At 47.8% G+C, this 20,512-nt stretch overlaps 2 protein-coding genes across 4 annotated transcripts in view; one reads left to right on the forward strand and one right to left on the reverse strand.

Moving 5' to 3' along the window:
* The window catches only part of LOC132808469 (zinc finger protein 420-like), a 34,749-nt gene extending 26,830 nt beyond the window's left edge, over positions 1–7,919 (reverse strand). The window contains exons 1-3 of one of the 3 annotated variants that reach the window (XM_060822130.1): positions 7,859–7,919; positions 3,915–5,513; positions 3,646–3,830 (exon numbers count right to left, since the gene is read on the reverse strand). In XM_060822130.1, the coding sequence (XP_060678113.1) occupies positions 3,646–3,830; positions 3,915–5,108 (1,379 nt within the window). In that variant the 5' untranslated portion in view covers positions 5,109–5,513; positions 7,859–7,919. Of the gene's footprint in view, positions 1–3,067; positions 5,514–6,443; positions 6,502–7,858 lie in introns of those variants that run through there. The other 2 variants (XM_060822128.1, XM_060822129.1) reach the window with 2 other exon arrangements.
* Positions 1–20,512, forward strand: part of LOC132808492 (oocyte zinc finger protein XlCOF7.1-like) — a 73,769-nt gene that overhangs the window by 44,839 nt on the left and 8,418 nt on the right. The window lies entirely within an intron of this gene.

The raw sequence follows: 20,512 nt of genomic DNA on the forward strand, positions 1-20,512 counted from the left end.
CTCGCGCTACAACTGCTCATTCACAAAAACAAACTCTCCTGTCTCGCTCTGCAGCTGCAGGGGGGACACTGCCACGTTTCGAGGAGCCCTGTCTACATTGGGAAAGCTCACGGCTCCATTTAAACAGATATTCCGACATCTAACGGAACAGCCTCATATCTAAAGGGGGCAATCTGCATTTTAAAGGGACATGGACATTTTAACGGTATTTCCGCAAATACAGAGATGCAAATGGACGAGATTATATTTCAAAGGGTGTGGCACATTCAAAGGGATATCTTCATATGTAAAGTGACGCAGTTATATCTAAATGAATCTACATTTCGAAGAGACGTTGCCCTGTTTATAAGTAGAGACAATAGGTGTGAATTCTGTCTGTGTCCCAATGTTGAGTCTGACTGACATTTTTCTTAGAAAAGCTCTGCACTTAAATTACATTCTTGAGAAGGTAATTTATAGATTAGAGTGTAGGTTAGGGAGAATTGGCCGTGCTAAGTTACCCATAGTGACCAGGGATGTACAGGTTAGGGTGGCTTGGCCATGGGAAATACGGAGTAAGGGGTTGGATACGGGTGGGATATTGTTCAGAGGGCCAGAGTGAAATAGATGGGCTGAATGGCCTGCTTCTACATTGTCGGAATTCGATGACCCTCCCCACAAAGGAGCATTTATCTGCATCTATCCTGTCAAGCCCCTTTCAGAATTCTATTAGTTTCAATAGAGGTATACAGCACAGAAACAGACACTTAATTCGTCCATGCCGACCAGGATTCCAAACTAAACCAGTCCCACTTGCCTGCATTTGGCCCATATCCCTCTAAACCTTTCTAATCATGTACCCATCCAAATGCTGTTTCAATGTTGTAACTGTACCTGCATCTACCACATCCTCAGCAAGTTCATTCCACATGCAAATCACCTTTTTTCAAAATGTTGCCCCTCCGCTTCCTTTTAAATCTCTCTCCTCACATTTAAAAAAATGCCCCCTTGTTTTGAGTTCCCCTACACTAAGCAAGAGCCATTTGCTATTCACCTTACCTCCACTCCTCATGATTTTATTAATCTCAATGAGGTCACCCCCCCAACCTCCTGTGCTCCAGTGAATAAAGTCCCAGCCTCTCCTTATAACTCAAACCCTCCAGTCCTTCCAACATCCTGTTAAATCTTTATTAAACCCTCACTAATATTATTCTTCCTAATACAGGGCCACCAGAACTGTACTCAGCACTCTGAAAGTGGCCTCACCAACATCCTGTACAACCTCAACATGATGTCCCAACCCCTATACACAATGGTGTGAACAATGAAGGCAATGTTGCGAAATGCAGCCTTAACCACCCTGTCGAGCAGTGATGCAACTTCCAAAGAACTAAGTACCGGAACAGCCCCCACCTCTGCTCCCCCCCCCCCATGTCTGTCTGTTCTCTAACACAACCCATGGCCCAACTGTACAAGTCCTTATTTTAGCAAAAATGCAACCCCTTACTTTGATTAAGCCTCTCTCTCACACACATACTCTACCTCTCAGATAGATAGACAGACAGACAGATAGACACACACACACAAACATACCCCTCAACACTCTCTCACACTCGCAGCCTCATACTCCATCACACTCTCACTTTCCAAGCATACACACACACACACTTCTGTGCACATTCACACACAAACTCACATGCACACTCTTTCATGCACACACACACTACTCTACGGGGTGAAATTGTATTGGCAAAATTATATTTGCAGATACATTCAATTTTGTTCAAAAAGCACACAAACTGCAGGCAGTCAATGCATATGATATTTTACAAATTCCGACTTTGGAAACAGAACAAGTCTGATTCAAGGTTGGAATACTGACAGACTCAAATCTCACACCTTTAATGCATTGTCTGAGCAGAGATGTCTTTTTTATATATAAAACCTTAAGTCATCTCAAAAACACTGTTACATATTAATGAACCAAAGCCCACACCCATTCTCAGAGATGAAGACTATCTCAGTTTGTTCAATATATTCTGTCAGTTGCATGACACTGATCTTTTGATACAAGTTCTGTGTCTTATGATGCTGTTCCATGAGGCTTGTGTGTTGATGAGGCGATAAGAGAATTACAGATCACCGAGGAAGGATTGAAAGAGAGAGTTAAGAAGAGCAAAGAGAGGACACAAGCAGTCTTTAGCAAATAGAATAAAGGAGAACCCTAAAGCTTTCTATAGGTATGTGAGGAATAAAAGGATGATTAGGGTAGGAATAGGGCCAGTCAAAGACAGAAGTGGGAAGTTGAGTGTGGACACTGTAGAGATCGGAGAGGTGCTAAATGAACATTTCTCATCGGTGTTCACTCAGGAAAAGAATGAGATATGAGATATTAGACTCGAAAGGATTGAGGTTAGTTACACACAGGTGTTATCAATTTGAGAAGGAGTGAAAGTAGACAAGTCCCCTGGGCTGGATGGGATTTATCCGAGGATTCTCTGGGAAGTGAGGGAGGAGATAGCAGAGCCTTTGGCTTTGATATTTGAGTCATCATTATCGACGGGTTTAGTACCGGAGGATTGCAAATGTTGTGCCCTTATTCAAGAGAGGGCATAACTACAAATTGAGGGGTGATAGCTTTCAGACAGATGTCAGAGGCAAGTTCTTTACACGGAGAGTGGTAAGGGAGTGGAATGCCCTACCTGCTAAGGTAGTCAACTCAGCCACATTAGGGAGATTTAAACAATCCTTAGATAAGCGCATGGATGATTTTGGGATAGTGTTGGGGAACGAGCTGAGAATAGTTCACAGGTTGGCGCAACATCGAGGGTCGAAGGGCCTGTTCTGAGCTGGATTGTTCTATGTTCTAAACTTAGTGCAGGAGGCTGAAAGAAATAAGCAGCTTTAAAACAAAAACCTCTTGGAGCTCAAAGCTTTCAATGAGAGTCTGAGCCCAGTGGTAAGTTCAGGTAACCTTTATTGCAACCCAACTTTGTTACAGCTTCAGATCCCCCCAGCAAAAAGGCAGAGAAAAAGTAGTTGCTTTTTAAGCTCAAGGTGAAAGTGCACACACCACACCTCCCCTGTTTCCTCCCCCCCCCACAACCCCCACCACTGCCTTTAATATTGGCCAGCATCAAGTTGTCCCTTTGTAATTGGATCCTTGGTACAGCCGTAACCCGGAGGAAGTATTGCCTCACTCAGCAATTTCAACGCATACTCTGTCTCCAAGTAAGTTTCTCCCCTGGAACGACTGAGTGTATCCTTTCCCACAATGGCGGTTCTCTTCCCTAACAAGGGAGAGAGGGAATCAGATGGGGGCTTTCTCCCCTGCACCACCCCCTCCCTGAAACGGTCTCATTGTTAGATTCCGAACTCCACATTTCTGACCGAATACCAATTCTGCCATCTGTCGTGGCGGGATTCAAACCCGGGAGTCCCCGGAAATGGGTTGATAGTCCAATCGATAATGGCACTCAGCCTTCACTCCTTCAATCCCCCTGCGATGGCACGTGAACTCGCTGGTGCTTCCGCAGCTGGGAGGAGTAGGTGAAGCCCTTCCCGCACTGAGAGCAGGTGAACGGCCTCTCCCCGTGGATCCATTGATGCCTCAGCAGGGTGGAGGATGTGCTGAAGCCCTTTCTGCACCTGGGACAGCTGAAGGGCCTCTCTCCCGTGTGGATCCGCTGATGGGTCAGCAGATGGGAGGAATACCTGAAGGCCTTCCCGCACTCGGGGCAGCTGAAGAGCCTCTCTCCCGTGTGGACCCGCCGGTGGGTCAGCAGGTGGGAGGAATACCTGAAGCCCTTCCCGCACAGAGAGCAGGTGAAGGGCCTCTCCCCCTTGTGGACCTGCTGGTGGGTCAGCAGGTGGGAGGAGCAGTTGAAGCTCTTCCTGCATTGACAGCAGCTGAACTGCCTCTCCCCCATGTGGACACGCTGGTGCCTCAGTAGGGTGGAGGCCTGTGTAAAGGCCTTCCCACAATCAGGGCAGCTGAAGGGCCTCTCCCCCGTGTGGACCCGCTGGTGCCTCAGCAGGGCGGAGGAGCAGGTGAAGCCCTTCCCGCACTGAGAGCAGGTGAATGGCCTCTCCCCCGTGTGGATCTGCTGGTGGGTCAACAGGGTGGAGGAATTCCTGAAGGCCTTTCCACACTCGGGGCAGCTGAAGGGCCTCTCCCCGGTGTGGACCCACTGGTGGGTCAGCAGGTGGGAGGAATCACTGAAGGCCTTCCCACACTGAGAGCAGGTGAACAGCCTCTCCCCCGTGTGGACCCGCTGGTGCCTCCGCAGGGAGGAGGAATCGCTGAAGGCCTTCCCACACTCAGGGCAGCTTAAGGGCCTTTCCCCTGTGTGGACCCGTCGGTGGGTCAGCAGGTGGGAGGAATTGCTGAAGGCTTTCCCACATTCTGGGCAGCTGAAGGGCCTCTCCCCCGTGAGGACCCGCTGGTGGCTCCGTAGGGCGGAGGAGCAGGTGAAGCCTTTCCCGCACTGAGAGCAGGTGAATGGTCTCTCCCCCGTGTGGACCCGCTGGTGGGCCAACAGGGTGGAGAAATTGCTGAAGGCCTTCCCACACTCGGGGCAGCTGAAGGGCCTCTCCCCAGTGTGGACTCGCTGGTGCCTCAGCAGGTGGGAGGAATACCTGAAGCCCTTCCCGCACTGAGAGCAGGTGAAGGGCCTCTCCCCCGTGTGGACCTGCTGGTGGGTCAGTAGGGTGGAGGAATGTCTGAAGCCCTTCCCACACTCAGGGCAGCTGAAGGGCCTTTCCCCCGTGTGGACACGCTGGTGCCTCAGCAGGGAGGAAGCCTGGGTAAAGGCCTTCCCGCACTCGGGGCAGCTGAAGGGCCTCTCCCCCGTGTGGACCCGCTGGTGGGTCAGCAGATGGGAGGATGTGCTGAAGGCCTTCCCACACTCTGGGCAGCTGAAGGGCCTTTCCCCCGTGTGGTTCTGCTGGTGGGCCAACAGGTGGGAGGAATGTTTGAAGGCCTTCCCGCAGACAGGGCAGGAGAATGGCCTCTCCCCGGTGTGACTGCGCCGATGAATCTCCAGGGCAGACGGGACACGGAAGCCTTTCCCACAGTCGCCACACTTCCACGGTTCCTCCACAGGGCGGGATTCCTCAGGTTTCTCCATGGCTACAGCTTCAGCTGCATACAAACATGTGTAGAGCCCCTCCCTGCCGTGAAATCACCTTTCCAGGCTGTATAACTGTTTCAGGCTCCATACACAGTGCGCTGCAAAAGTGGGGTCTCTCGTTCAGTCCCACTGATGCTGAAAATGTCCTCAAACAGGTACCAAAAAGCATTGATCCCTCTCACAGAAATCACAATCAAAAATCGTTGCTGTCCCGATGGATTGAGTGACTGTCAGACATTGACATCAAAGTGAGGACTGCAGACACTGGAGAGTCAGTCAAAAAATGTGGCACTGGCAAAACAGCAGGTCAGGCAGCATCCGAGGAGCAGGAGAGTCAATGTTTCAGGCATAAGCCCTTCATCCGTTGATTTTGAAACTTCAGTCTTCAGATTTTCAAATACTCTGCAAAAAGAGATTACAAAAGTCATCGCTATCAGTATGTTGGGGTAGTTGTACTAGTGGGGTGTGCACATTAGATCTAGGGAGGGTAAAAACTATAACTGTAACAAGCGCTTCTAATACTGGGCCTGAAATGGTTAAACTATCATGATTACTGAACTGGAAACTGCTGGTCTTCTAATCAGATCATTGAAAAGGCTAGCTGATAGACAGTCTGTTAATTGTTCCATTGAAATGTGTAGCTGTTAGACATTCTGTTAATTGGATTATTTAAACTGTCAATTGAACCATCGAAACCAGACCAATAGAAATGATAATGAACTGTTGTTTCTGATGAACTACTAATTAAATAAGCGGAGCCGGTGGCCCCACAATGTCTACGTGACTGCTAGCACAAAGGCAAACGGACTGACAGCTCAAACCATCCAACCAGAGAGCGGAACGCTTTGCCCGGGAACGAGTAGCCAATAGGAAGGCCAGACGTGGAGACCTGACCGGGAACACTAGCCAGCGAGGAGTATATCTGGGGCGAATTTGAGCAGGAGGGTTAGAACGCCTTCTCCAACGAATTGCATGCTGTATAATTCGTTGTATAGTTTGCCAGTTTCGATTCTGTAAAATAAACGGTGTTCTGCTCCAAACTAAAGAAGCCAGTGTGGCCTCTCCTTCCAAAAGAACTCGCGAAGACGGGACCCCCGAGGGTCGGTCTTAACAAGTACAGGGTAGAACTTCAGAACAAGCAACTCTATTTTCTGTGGAATATTCTTTTGTTGTTCCACAAAATTGAAAGCACCATCCCTCCCTCTCTCTCTCTCCCTCTGTTCTCACTCTGCTCTAACTAATTCCCCTGAAGGTGCTGATTCAGGATCTTAGAGGGGCAGAAAAAGCAAAAAGATCAAAACTGACAACTCTTTGAATTTTGGATACCTCTACCTGAAAGTTAGTATCTTCCACAACACTGGGATCCTGCAGAGAGTGAGCAGGTCTGATTCTGGGAAACAAAAAAAAGTGTGTCAATTCAGGGTAAACCTGCAATGCAGCTTCTTGAGGAAGGACCAGACACAAAATGGTTAACGACCCCGGGAAGGTGGGAGCAAAATGAGACATCAAGCCATTAACACCAACACACTTCAGTCAAACTCTTCTGCTACCAGTCAGGGCAAAACATGCTCTGAAAGTCCAGCCTTCACACTTCTGCTTTCACTGAAGACAATTAGAGTCACACAGCACGAAAACAGACCCTTTGTCTTAACCTGTCCAGATATCATTTATGCCACTCATCCACAGATTCTATCAAACACATTGACCTGGACCCAATATACCGGCCACTGCAGCAGACAGCTGGAACTGACAACCAGAAGCAGCAGAGACAAACCAGTATAAATGCCGGAGGAAACATCACAGAAGCGCTTCATAGGAGGCTCCCAAGCACTGAGGACGTCACCTAGACAGGGGACGAAACGTTTGCAACACAAATTCCCAGCTCGGCAAACAGAACCACAACAATATTACTAAGATATAAGAAGAGATCCAGGTATTCCTTGACAGAATGACTGAAGGGACCGGTTGGGGAAACTGCAATCGGGCTCATGGTCCAATCGGCTGATCAATTTAGCTATGTATGGTAGAATACTTTTCTTCTGTTTGTCGGTATTGCTCTTGCTAGGTGTTCAATTGCTAAGATTATGAGGTCCCTTAGTGATATAGATTTGCCCCAGAAGATGTTCCTTTTGCAATCCGATGACTCACCCACATGTGTTGATGGTGATGATAAATATGACCAGATGAGCTGTGAAGATGGTGGTGCCGCTCTACAGGATGTTGATGGCTGGACCACCTTGAAGGGCATTTGTTTCGACTAGGCTTCCCTTTCAGTGATCACGGTGCAATCAAAGGGAGGAATGAGGGTGTGGGCATCTGGGTGATAAAGTCTATAGCCTTAAAACTTGTCATTAAACATTTAGACTATAATGTAATGCTGAATTGTTGGATGCATTTACTGCACTAGAAAATAAACAGACAGGAAGGCTCAGAAAGAGGAGAGAACTTAAAGATAGGGACACCTGGGCTCACCAAGTGATAACAGGATACTGTAAGGCAATTAAGAAGGTTTACCCCAGCATCGGTGAATCTGTGCGAACAGGACACCAAGTGATTACATTCACAGCCGTTCCCTTGTGAGACCATTTTAGTGCTGAGGCTGTTGAATCCCATTAAAAATTAACTCTTAGTGCTTATCTGCAATGGATTGAAATGAATTGCATTTTGGGACGTTATGATGATATTGAGTAGCCATTACTGGTTATTAAATACAAACTCTGTAAAAGGAAATATTGATAAAGCTTTACCTTACTTGCTGAGGAAACAGGCCGCGGGCACACTTCCGGTTCCGGGATGGCCACGCCCCCCCTCCGCGGCACACAAACCCCGCCCCTTCCTAACGCGGCACGTAAGCCCCGCCCCTTCGGGACAAAGTCCCGCCTCTTGGAAACAAACCTTTTTCTCCCTCCGAGCACCAAACCCCGCCACTTCGCCGCGATCCCCCCGCGAGTCAAAACCACGCCCCCTTCCCCCACGCGCAACCGCCCACAAAGCCACACACCTCCAGGCTCCACGCGCCGCACTGCCCGCTGTGCCTCGCGCCGCCAACTAGCGCGCGACCCTCTCACGAGACACCCCCTGCCAATGAGCACGCCCTCCCGCTAAACCCCGCCTCCCCAGGTGTATTTGGAAGCACTAGCTCCTGCAGCGCTGCTCCTTCTGCCGGGAGCTGTGCTGCAGGATCATAAGACACAGAATTAATTGCAAATTGCAATATTGTGAACAAACCTGGACCGCTGCTGAGTCTTTTAGAATGGTTGCGGGTTTCAGTTCATCAATATATCAATTCCAGAACATTAGATCAGATTCCCTACAGTGTGGAAACAGGCCCTTCGGCCCAACACGTCCACACCGAACCGCCGAAGAGCAAAACACCCAGCCCCATTCCCTGTCACCTAACCCTACGGGGTAACTTAGCGTGGCCAATTCTCTCTAACATGCAGGTCTTTGGACTGTGGGTGGAAACCCACGCGGACGTGGGAGGGGAATTGAACCCGGGTCTCTGGCGCTGTGAGGCAGCAGTGCTAACCACAAAAAAAGGTGACTTTTCTGTTTTTCAGCGACAGCCGCAGCAGCAACCCAGGAGCGGGGAGTCATTGATTTGAGGTTTTAAATTTGTAGTCGGAGAGCAGAGGTTCCTGGGAGAGGAAGGACGACTTATTTTTAATTCCTTCCTGCTGTATAAGTCAGTGTGTACTGTTGAGGGGGGAAAACGACCTACCAGGGGTATGCACTGGGGCCCATGTCTCAGGCACAGAGCCTGTCCCTGTTGCACCAGAAGGGAAGGAGGGAAAGGAGGAGAATGTTAGTCATTGGGGACTTGATAGTTAGAGGGTCAGGTAGAGGGTTTGTTGGGAACGAATACGACTCGCAGTTGGTGTGTTGCCTCCCAGGTGTCAGGGTGCGTGATGTCTTGGATCGTATCTTTGGGGTCCTGAAGGGAGAGGGTTTCCAGCTCCAAGTCATGGTCCACGTAGGTACCAACAACATAGGTAAAAATGTGAGAAACAGAACTCACTCCCAAATCAATCAGCCTGAGACAAAGCCTTGGAAACAAGAACAATTTATTACAATCTTGCAAGTACCAGACACTTTTCCAATCAAGCAGAAATGCGCGCCAAATGCAGGATTTCATTGTAACGTCTTCTGCTCCCATTAAGGGCAAAACATCTTTGAAAGCTGCTCTGAAACTCTAGCCTTCACAATCACACCTCTGCTTTCACCGAAGAAGATTAGAGTCATACAGCACAGTAACAGACTGTTTGGTCCAAGTTGTTCAGCCAAACAGATATCCTAAATTAATCTACTTCCAATTTGCCTGCATGTGGCTCATGTCCCTCAAACCCTTCCTTTTCATGTACCCATCCAAATGCCTTTTAAAATTCCCCCTCACCTCAAACATGTGCTTTCTAGTTTTGGACTTTTCTACTTTGGTGAAAGTAACTTGGGTATTCACCCTATCCATGTTGAGAGAGAATGGGGAGAGGGGAGAGAGAATGGGGGAAAAAGAAAGAGAATAGGGGAGGGGAGAGAGAATGGGGGAGAGGGTGGAGAGAATGGAGGAAAGGGGAGAGAGAATGGGGAGGGGAGAGAGAATGGGGAGAGGGGGGAGAATGGGGGAAGGGAGAGAGAATGGGGAGGGGAGAGTGAATGGGGGAAAGGGAAAAAGAATGGGGGAAAGGGGAGGGAGAATGGGGGAAGGGGAGAGAGAATGGGGAGAGGGGAGAGAGCGTGGGGAAAGGGGAGAGAGAATGGGGGAGGGGAGAGAGAATGGGGGGATAGGAGAGAGAATGGGGGGATATTATTGTGTATCTTAAGTGTTAAGGTATATCTGGCATATAGAGAGATGGCTTTGGTTGTTGGAGGTCAGTCATCTCAGTTCCAGGACAACTCTGCAGGAATTCATAGGGTAGTGTCTTAGGCTCAACCATCTTCATCAATGACCTTCCTCCATCATAAGGTCAGAGGTGGAGATATTCGCCAATAATTGCACAATGTTCAGCACGGTTCACAACTCCTCACAAACTGAAGCAGTTCAGTTTGAAATGCAACAAGATCTTAACAATATCTAATGGGCTGATGAGTGGCAAGTAACATGAATGCCACGCCAATGCCAAACAATGACTCATCCCCAAAAGAGATAATCTGACCACTGCCCCGTGATATTCAACAGTGTTATTGTCACTAAACACCCCACTATCAACATCCTTGGGGTTTACCATTGACCAGAAACTCAACTAGACTAATCACAGACACAATGGCAACAAGAGCAGGCAACAGGTCAGGAATACTGTGGCGAGTCACTCACCTTCTGACTCCCCAAACCCTGTCCATCTTCTACAAAACTCAAGTCAGCAGTGTAATGGACTACTCTCCCACCAGCTTGGATGGGTGCAGCTTCAACAACATTCAAAAAGCTTGATATCATCCAGGACAAAGTCGCCTGCTTGATTGGCACCATCTCCACATACATCCACTCCCTCTGCCCAGCAGGAATGTGTACGGTGTACAAGATGTACCATGGAAATTCACCAAAGATCCTTAGAAAATACCTTCCAAACCAATAACCACTTCCATTTAGATGGACCAGGGCAACAGATAGATTAGATTACTTACAGTGTGGAAACAGGCCCTTTGGCCCAACAAGTCCACACCGATGCACAACCCACCCATACTCCTACGTTTACCCCTTACCTAACACTACGGGCAATTTAGCATGACCAATTTACCTGACCAGCATATCTTTGGACTGTGAGAGGAAACCGGAGCACCCGAAGGAAACCCACGCAGGCACGGGGAGAACGTGCAAACTCCACAGAGTCAGTCGCCTGAGGCGGGAATTGAACCTGGGTCTCTGACGCTGTGAGGCAGCAGTGCTAACCACTGTGCCACCGTGCCGCCCACAAATACTTGGGAACACAACCTCTTGCAAGTACCCCTCCAATCCACTCACCATCTTGACTTGGGAAACATATTGCTGTTCCTTCAGTGTCCCTGGGTCTATATCTTGGAATTCCCACCCAAGGACATTGTGGTTCACCGTACCATTATGGATCACAGCAGTTGAAGAAGGCGGGTCACCACCACCTTCTCAAGGGAACTAAATGCTGGCCAGCCAGCCATGCACATATACCATGAGTAACTTTTAATAAATGATTGAAACAGAGATTTGGAACCCACAAACTAAACAAAAATCGAGGTTCAGGTTGAACAGATATAGGGCTTTGATTCTGTCCTGATGTGAGGACAAATAAAGAGTGCTGCACTGACACCGAATTGGAAATTGTGTTTAGAGTTGAAGGCCTGCAGTGTTTCACTCAGTGTATCAATCTAATATCGATTAAAGATTAGTTCCTGACGTATACGTCACCAACATACGAAAAAGGACGGTTAAGAAGGCATATGGGACACTTGAGTTCATCTCTTTAATGGCTGATGTAGCACCCACAATCCGATGCGATCATTAAACCGTTCTATTGACCGTGAGCAGTGCTGATGGTGCGCATGTGTGAAATCGATTTGGGGCCCCGCCCCTCATCGCTCTGATGGACAGGGAGACGAATCTTTGGAAAACCTGAAGGACCGGAAGGAGCCTGGTCCTCCTGCCAGTCAGAGCCCTCCTATTGTCTCAATGCGGAGGTTTGACCATGAGCTTCTGAAGCTGCTATTTCTGCTCCTGTCTCTGAAGGAAGATTGAGCTTCACCCTGACTGTAAATTCCTTCCTCTGTTCAAGATCTGTGAGCACGGCACTCTCTTTTCTTGCCCCCTTTTCCATTTCTTTTTTCCACTCTGGGGTTCAATTGTTGACTTGCAGCAACTGAAAGCAAAGGGAGTGAAACCGGGAGGAGACAGACTCTGGAAATGTTGGTCTGAGTCTGTGTCTCAATTAGCAAAATAGACAGGCAGGAGGCTGGAAGAACACAGCAAGCCAGGCAGCATCAGGAGATGGAGAAGTCGACGTTTCGGCTGTAACCCTTCTTCAGGACTGGGGATGGGTGTAGGGGAGATGCAGATAAAGGGGGTGCAAGGGGCAGTGTGGTGAAGTGGGGATAGGTGAAGACAGGCCGAGGGTATGACCTGGTTGGTCAAGGGGAGGAAGGAAACTGGTTGGTGGCAGGGAGGATTGGAAATGAGGGGTCGGGGCTTTGAAGGTAGTTGGGGATGGGAAGTGAAGTTATTTGAAATTGGAGAACTCAATGTTGAGTCCTTCGAGCTGTAGGTTGCACAGGCGGGAGATGAGGTGTTGTTCCTCCAAGTTGTGGTTTGGTGTGGTGTGGCAACGGAGGAGGCCAAAGATGGTCATGTCAGGAATGGAGTGGGAAGGGGAATTAAAATGGATGGTGACTGGGAGGTCCGGTTGGACTCTGTGGACCCAGCTGCGATGCTCGGTGAACCGTTCCCCAAGTTTATGCTCAGTCTCCCCGATGTAGAGAAGACCACCATTGGCAAACACATGGCAAATGCAGTACCACAATGTGAAGTTCGAGCCTTTCTGTGGAAATAAAAGCAGAACGGAGGTGTATTGTTTAACTGGTGATGGATTGGGATGTGGAGAAAGTGAGAACTGCAGATAGTGGAGACCAGAGTCAAAGTGTGGTTCTGGAAAAGCACAGTAGGTCAGGTAGCATCCAAGGAGCAGCACAGTCGACATTTCGGGCACGAGCCCTTTATTAGGAATGATGTGTGGACATACCAAGGGGCCTCAGCGTCCTCCTACACCAGTCACTGCCAGTTGTCAGACAGGTGAAGCAAGCAATCAGCAAGGCAAGTGTTATATTAGCAAGAGGAATTGAGTTTAGAAGTGAGAATATCTCGCTGTAGTTAGGGGATCATTGAATATATTCAAGGCTGAGTTCATCTGATTTTAGAACAACAAAGAAGTGGATGTTTATGGAGGAAGGCAAGAAAATGATTTTAAGACCAGTACAGAACAGTTACAGGGTCATACAGCACAGAAACAGACCCTTCAGCCCAACTAGTCCATGCTGACCTTATTCACAAACTAAACTAGTCCCACCTAGATTGCCCTAATTCCCTCTGAACCTTTCCTATTCATGTACTTATCCAAATGTCTTTTAAATATTGTTACTGTACCTGCATCCACCACTTCCTTTGGACATTTATTCCACACACAAACTACTCTCTGTGTTGAAAAAAAGGTGCCCCTCCTGCCTTTTTGAAATCTTTCTCCTCTCGCCTTCAAATTTGCTGCCTAATCTTGAACCACCCACCCTAGGGAAACAATACCTGGCGGTCACTTCATCTATCCCCCTCATGATTTTATAAACCTCTGTATGGTCACCTTTCAACCTCCTGTGGTCCATTGAACAAGTCCCAACCTATTCATCTAGATGTCGGCAGAATCACCACCAATCCGTTGAATGTTGGTGCAGATTTGTAAGACCAGATGGCCTACTACTGCTTCCAATTCTCTCTCACTGTCCAGGACAGCAAGAGAACATAAGACATTGGAGCAGAAATTTAGGCCATTCAGCCCATCAGGTCTGCTCCATCATTCAATCATGACTGATAAGTTTCTCAATCACATTCTCCCACTTTGTCTCCGTAACCCTCCATTGCCTTGATACTCAAGAACATCTCTATCTCAGTCTTAAATATTCTCCGTGACCTGGCCTCCACAGCCTTCTGTGGCAGTGAATTCCATAGATTCACCACTCTTTGGCTGAAGAAGTTTCTCCTTACCTCCATTCTGAAAGGTCTCCCTTTCCTCTAAGGCTGTGCCCACTGATTCTAATCCCTGCAACCAATGGAAACATCTTCTCAACTTCCACTCTTTCCAGGGTGTTCAAGATTCTGTGTTTCAATTAGACCCTCCTCCTCCTCCGCCCCCCACCGAGTGTGGGCCTGTTAATCAGCATGAAGCAGACCCTTCAGGATGAGGTACAGCAGGGATTAGGGTCAGCAAAGTGAGAATGGGCAGAGTGTGTGTGGGATGGAGATTTTCAGCTTCTGGGGAATAAGAGAGGAAAGCGAGTTCACTATAAATTAGAATTGACCGGATGGGCTGATGGGCCAAGGAGTGACAGATGGAGTTGAATTTGGAGAAATGTCAGGTTTGCATTTTGGTCAAGCAATCCAGGCAGGACTGACACCGTTAAGGGGAGTGTTGCAGAACAAAGAGACCTTGGAGTGCAGGTTCCATAGTTCATTTAGAGTGGAGTCACAGGTAGACAGGATAATGAAGAAGGCATTTGGGATGCTTTCTTTTATTGTTCAAAGCATTGAGTAGATGAGTTGGGAGGTCATGTTGCAGCTGTACGGGTCATTATTTGGACCAACTTTGGAATACTGCATTCAGTTCTGGTCTCCCTGCTACAGGAAATGTGTTGTGCAACTTTGAAAGGGATTGGTAAAGATTTGCGAAGCTGTTGCCAGAGTAAGAGGGTTTGAGCTACAGGGAGAGTCTGAATAGACTGGGGATATATTCTTGGCACATCGGAGGCTGAGTGGTGACATAACAGGTTTATAAGGGGCATGCATAGGGTGAACACCCAAGGTCTTTTCCCCGGGGTATGGGAGTCCAGAACTAAGGGTGGCATAGGTTTAAGGTGAATGGGGAAAGGGAAGTGAGGGGCAACTTCTTCACACAGAGAGGGTGGTGAATGTATGGAACAAGCTGCCAGAGGAAGTGGTGGAGGCTGGTGCAATGACAACATTTACAAGGCACCTGGCTGGGTCCATGAATAGGAAGGGTTAAGAGGGATGTGGGCCAAATGCTGGCAAATGGTACGCGATTAATTGAGGATATCTGGTCAGCATAGATGAGTTGGGATGAATGGTCTGTTTCTGTGCTGTATGACTCTAATCGTCTTCGGTGAAAGCAGAAATGTGGTTGTGAAGACTGGACTTGCAGAGCGGCTTTCAAAGATATTTTGCCGTTAATGGGATCAGAAGATGTTAAAATGAAATCTTTCATTGTGAGCCAACAACTGAGTGAGTGAGGACATCAGGGATTTTGTTGGAAAGTGGGAATTGAATGCACTGTGGAGGTAAAGCCCTACCCTATCCAGTCATTTCTGCTGGTGGGTGAGACTAGGCCTCAAGGTTAGGGGGAGTGGATTTCGGACAGAGATGAGGTCAAATTGCTTGTCCTGGAGGGTAGTGAATCTATGGAATTCTCTGGTCAAGGAAGCAGTAGAGGCAGCTTTATTAAATATATTCAAGACACGGTTGGATGGGTTTTTGTAATGGTACGGGAATTAAGGGTAGTTGGGATAATGCAGGGAGGAGGAGCTAAGACAATGGATCGATCAACCATGATCTTAATGAATGACGGAGCAGGCTGGATGGGCCAAATGGCCTACTCCTGCTTCTATTACTATGAAACTATAACCCTGCATTTCCCATGGCTAATCCACCTAATCTGCACATCCCTGGATGCTCTGGTCAATTTAGCATGGCCAATCCAAATCAGGCCTGGTGAGCAGTGAGGTGATGTGGAAAGTGAACATCAGAGAGTGATAGAAAAGGACAAGGAAAGTAAATGTACCAGCAATCAAAACTGGACTTTAAAGATCACAAAAATTGAAACTAAAAATGGTGTCTCAATGTATGCTGCATTGTAACAAAAGTGAATGAATTGACTGCACACATTGAAGTGAATAATTATGATCTGAGACTCCTTACAGAGACATGGCTTCAGGATGACAAGGATTGGATCCTCAATAGCAAGGGGGTAATCAAATGGGAAGCTAGGTAAAGGTGGAGGGTAGTTTGGTGTCAGCTCAGGTTTCAGGTCCTGATTTCTCTGTCCTCTGTTGATCTCCCTGTTCCCCCGGAGTATGATGTTGGTCTGTTCTCAGCTCTGCTGAATCTCTGCTGAAGTTTTGACCCCCCTTTTACACCTTCCGGAAGAATAAAACATTGAGACCCAACCCACAATCTCCCAGCCTGTCAATCATCCAGACACAGTTTAGTCATAGCAGGGAATCAAACAAGAAAAATGAAACCATATTCAAAATAAATAGGTGCTCGTGTTTAATGTTTGTTTATTAGGAAGTAAACCAGAAATAGGGCTCTCCCAGGATTCTCATGGTGCCCTACTTGAGGAATTCTCTCTCCCTTCCATCTAACTATTAGTACCCAGCTAAGATTTACAACAATATTTACATCAACAGAAATAAACTATCTGTTACAAAATAGTCATACAAATATACAGCACGGAAATAGACTTTTTCTCTCTCATGCACACACAAGTCCATGGGTGTGAATTTGTATTTGCAGAATTATATTTGCAATACATTGTATTTTGCTCAAAAATGCACAATCTGCAGGCAGTCAATCCATGTAATATTTTGTAAATTCCACTTTGGAAATAGAACCAGTCTGATTCAAGATTGTGATACAGACAGACCCTGACTTCACACCTTTAGTGCATTGTCCGAGCGGAGATGTCACCTTTTGTTATAAAACTTTTAAGTTCACTCAAGAAGGTGCCTTACAGGAAGTTCTGGGATTTGCATATTAATGATACCTGCAACGCATTCTGAAAGATGAAAGACTTAACAAGCCAAGTTAGTTCAATATATCATTTCAGTGGCAGGACATTGTCATGTTTTTCCATACATTCTGTGCGTTCTGATCTTATATTCTGCAACCACCTGATGATGGAGCAGTGCTCTGAAAGTTAGTACTTCCAAATAAACCTGTTGGGCTATAACCTGGTGTTATGGGATGTTTAACTTTGTCCAGGTTAGGATGGATTGGCCATACTAAATTACCCATAGTGCCCAGGGATGTGCAAAGGAAGGTGGATTAGCCATGCTAAATTACCCATAGTGCCCAGGGATGTGCAGGTTATGGTGAATTGATTGTGCTAAATTACCCATAGTGCCCAGGGATGTGCAGGTTATGGTGAATTGATTGTGCTAAATTACCCATAGTGCCCAGGAACCTGCAGGGGAAGGTGGATTGGCTATGCTAAATTACCCATAGTGCCCAGGGATGTGCAGGTAAGGTGCATTACTCAGGGTTAAATGTAGAGCAATAGGGGTAGGGGAATGGGTGTGGGTGGGTTACCCTTTGGAGGGTTGGTGTGGACTTGTTGGGCCGAGTGGCCTGCTTCCACACTTTGGGGATTCTCTGAAGAGAAAGGGTTTGTCCAAACTGTTCAGTGCAGCGCAGGCGCAGCGTTGGGAGGGCCGGACAGCCGGTCGGAGCAGGCGCAGTGTGGTGTGACCCGCTGTCGACTTCATCCCGCCCCCTTGACTCGCTCCGCCCCCTCGCTCCTTTAACGTCATGACGGGAAGTGTCCCTGTCAGGTTTGAGTGGAACTCCCTCCCTCTGGGCAGCTCCTCACCCTGGGAGGGAGAGGGGAGGGGGGAAATCTGTTCACTTGTAGCAACTGGAGTGAATCCAGGGAGGGAGGAGACTCTGCAAACTCAGGTTTGTGTCTTCGTTACTCGGGTGAGGTTGGAGGGGAAAGATAGAGATTGGGAAATGGGTGGGATAGATATCTTTTCTGTTTTACTTTATCTTTTCTTTTCCAACCTGGACTGACAGTGGTGACCTTTAAAATCCCTTTTTGCAGAGTATTTGAAGTTGGAAGTTTCAAAATCAACAGATGAAGGGCTTATGCCCAAAACTTCGACTCTCCTGCTCCTCGGATGCTGCCTGATCTGCTGTGCTCTTCTATCACCGCACGTTTCGACTCTGACTCTCCAGCGTCTGCAGTCCTCACTTTGTCTGACAGTCACTCAATCCAGCGGGACCGCAACGGTTTTCAACTCTGATTCTGTGAGAAGGAGCAAAGCTTTTTGGTTCCTGTTTGAGTAGGTTTTCAACATCAGTGGGACTGGATGAGAGACCCTACTGCAGCGCACTGAGTGTGGAGCCTGAAACAGTTATACGGCCTGGAAAGAGGAATTCAGGGTGGGGAGGGGCTCTGCACACGTTTGTGTGGGGCTGAAGCTTCGACCATGAAGAAACCTGAGGAATTCCACCCCGTAGAGAAACCATGGAAGTGTGGCGACTGCGGGAAAGGCTTCTGTTTCCCATCTGCCCTGGAGACTCACAGGCGCACTCACACCGGGGAGAGGCTGTTCTCCTGCCCTGAGTGCGGGAAGGGCTTCATCAATTCCTCCCACCTGCTGACACACCAGCAGGTTCACACTGGGGAGAGGCCACTCACCTGCCCACATGTTGGAAGCATTCAGTCAGGTGGGCAACTTGCGGAAACACCAGCGGGTCCACACCAGAGAGAAGCCCTTCAGCTGCCCTGAATGAGGGAAGAGCTTCACCTGTAGAGGCACCAGCGAGTTCATGTGCCATCGCAGGGGGATTGAAGGAGCAATAGTTGAGTGCCATTATCGATTGGACTATCAACCCAGTTCCAGGGACTCCCAGGTTTGAATCCCCGCGTGGCTGATGGTGGAATTGGAATTCGGTCAGAAATCTGGAGTTCAGAATCTAACAATGAAACCACTTTCGGGGGTTGGGGGTGGTGAAACCCCCATCTGATTCACTCACATCCTTTTTTTTGGGAAGGAAACTGTGGTTGTGGGAAATAATTCACTCAGTCGTCCCAGCTGCATCCTTTACCCGGTCTGGCCTACACATGACTCCAGACCCACAGCAGTCTGGTTGACGCAACACTGCCACCTCCAGGAGAATGTGTGGGGAGAAAATTACTTGGAAACAGGGTATGGGTTGAAATTGGTGAGTGAGGCAACACTTCCCACAGGTTAAGGCTGAACCCGGGTCTCTGACGCTGTGAGGCAGCAGTGCTAACCACTGTGGCACCGTGCCACCCACGTTAGGGGATCATTGAATGTATTCAAGGCTGAGTTAATCTGATTTCTGAACAGCAATGAAGTGGATGGTTATGGGGGTAGGCAAGAAAATGGTTTTAAGATGAGTACATAACTGTTCAAGTTAGACAGTACAGAAACATGATGAGAGTGGTGCTGGAAAAGCACAGTAGGTCAAGCAGCATCCGAGGAGCAAGAAAATCGACGTTTTGGGCAGGAGCCCCTCCTGTCTGAAATGTTGATTTTCCTGCTCCTCGAATGCTGCCTGATCTGCTGTGCTTTTCCAGCACCACTCTGATCATGGCTCTGATCTCCAGCATCTGCAGTTCTCACTTTTGCTGAGCACAGAAACAGACCCTTCAGCCCAACTAGTCCATGCTGACTATATTCGCAAACTAAACTAGTCCCACCTGCCTGTGTTTGGCCCGTATTCCTTCGAACCTTTCCTATTCATGTACTTATCCAAATGTCTTTTAATTGTTCATCTCACCTATACCCCTCATGATTTTATAAACCTCTGAAAGGTCACCTGTGCTCAAGTGAAAGTAGTCCCAGCCTCTGCACCGCTATGTAGGGAGATCCATATTCATTTATGATCTGTTCAATGCTGGTGCAGGCTTGAAAGACCGAATAGCCTACTCCTGCACCCAATTCTCACCCTGTGTCCTGGACAGGAAGAGACCATCAGACATAGGAGCAGAAACATGACCTCCCAACTCCTGTACTCCTGGAGGGCAAAAAGACATAGCTTTGGGAAATATGGTGAAGGAGAATCCAAAGGGTTTTTACAAATACATTAAGGGCAAAACAGTAATTAGGGAGAAAATAGGGAGGAGAAAGTGAGGACTACAGATACTGGAGATCAGCGCTGAAAATGTGTTGCTGGAAAAGCACAGCAGGTCAGGCAGCATCCAACGAGCAGGAGAAACGACATTTTGGGCATGAGCCCTTCTTCAGGAAGCTTCTTCAGAGAATAGACCCCTCCAAGATCAGCAAAGTGGCCTTTCTGTGGAGCCGCAAGAGATGGGGGAGATACTAAACGAGCATTTTGCATCAGTGTTTACTGTGGAAAATGGACATGGAAGATATAGAATGTAGTCAAATAGATGGTGACATCTTGAAAAATGTTCATATTACAGAGGATGTGGTGCTGGATGTCTTGAAATGCATAAATCCCCAGGACCTGATCATGTGTACCCTAGAACTCTGTGGGAAGCTGTTGAGATATTTGTATCATTGATTGTCACAGGTGATGTGCCAGAAGACTGAGGTTGGCTAACATGGTGCCACTGTTTAAGAAGAGCAGTAAGGACAAGCCAGGGAACTATAGACCAATAAGCCTGATGTCAGTGGTGGGCAAGTTGTTGGAAGGAATCCTGAGGGATAGTATTTACACATTTGGAAAGGCAAGGACTGATTAGGGATCGTCAACATGGCTTTGCGCATGGGAAATCATGTCTCATGAACTTGATTGAGTTTTTTGAAGAAGTAACAAAGAGGATTGATGAGGATAGAGTGGTGGACGTAATCTATGTGGACTTCAGTAAGGTGTTCGAGGTTAGCTCTCGTGGAACACAAGGAGAACCTGCTCAAAGGTAGAAGGCAGAGGGTGGTGGTGGAGGGTAGATTTT

The sequence above is a fragment of the Hemiscyllium ocellatum genome (genome assembly GCF_020745735.1).
Source record: "Hemiscyllium ocellatum isolate sHemOce1 chromosome 27 unlocalized genomic scaffold, sHemOce1.pat.X.cur. SUPER_27_unloc_6, whole genome shotgun sequence".
Classification (NCBI taxonomy): domain Eukaryota; kingdom Metazoa; phylum Chordata; class Chondrichthyes; order Orectolobiformes; family Hemiscylliidae; genus Hemiscyllium; species Hemiscyllium ocellatum.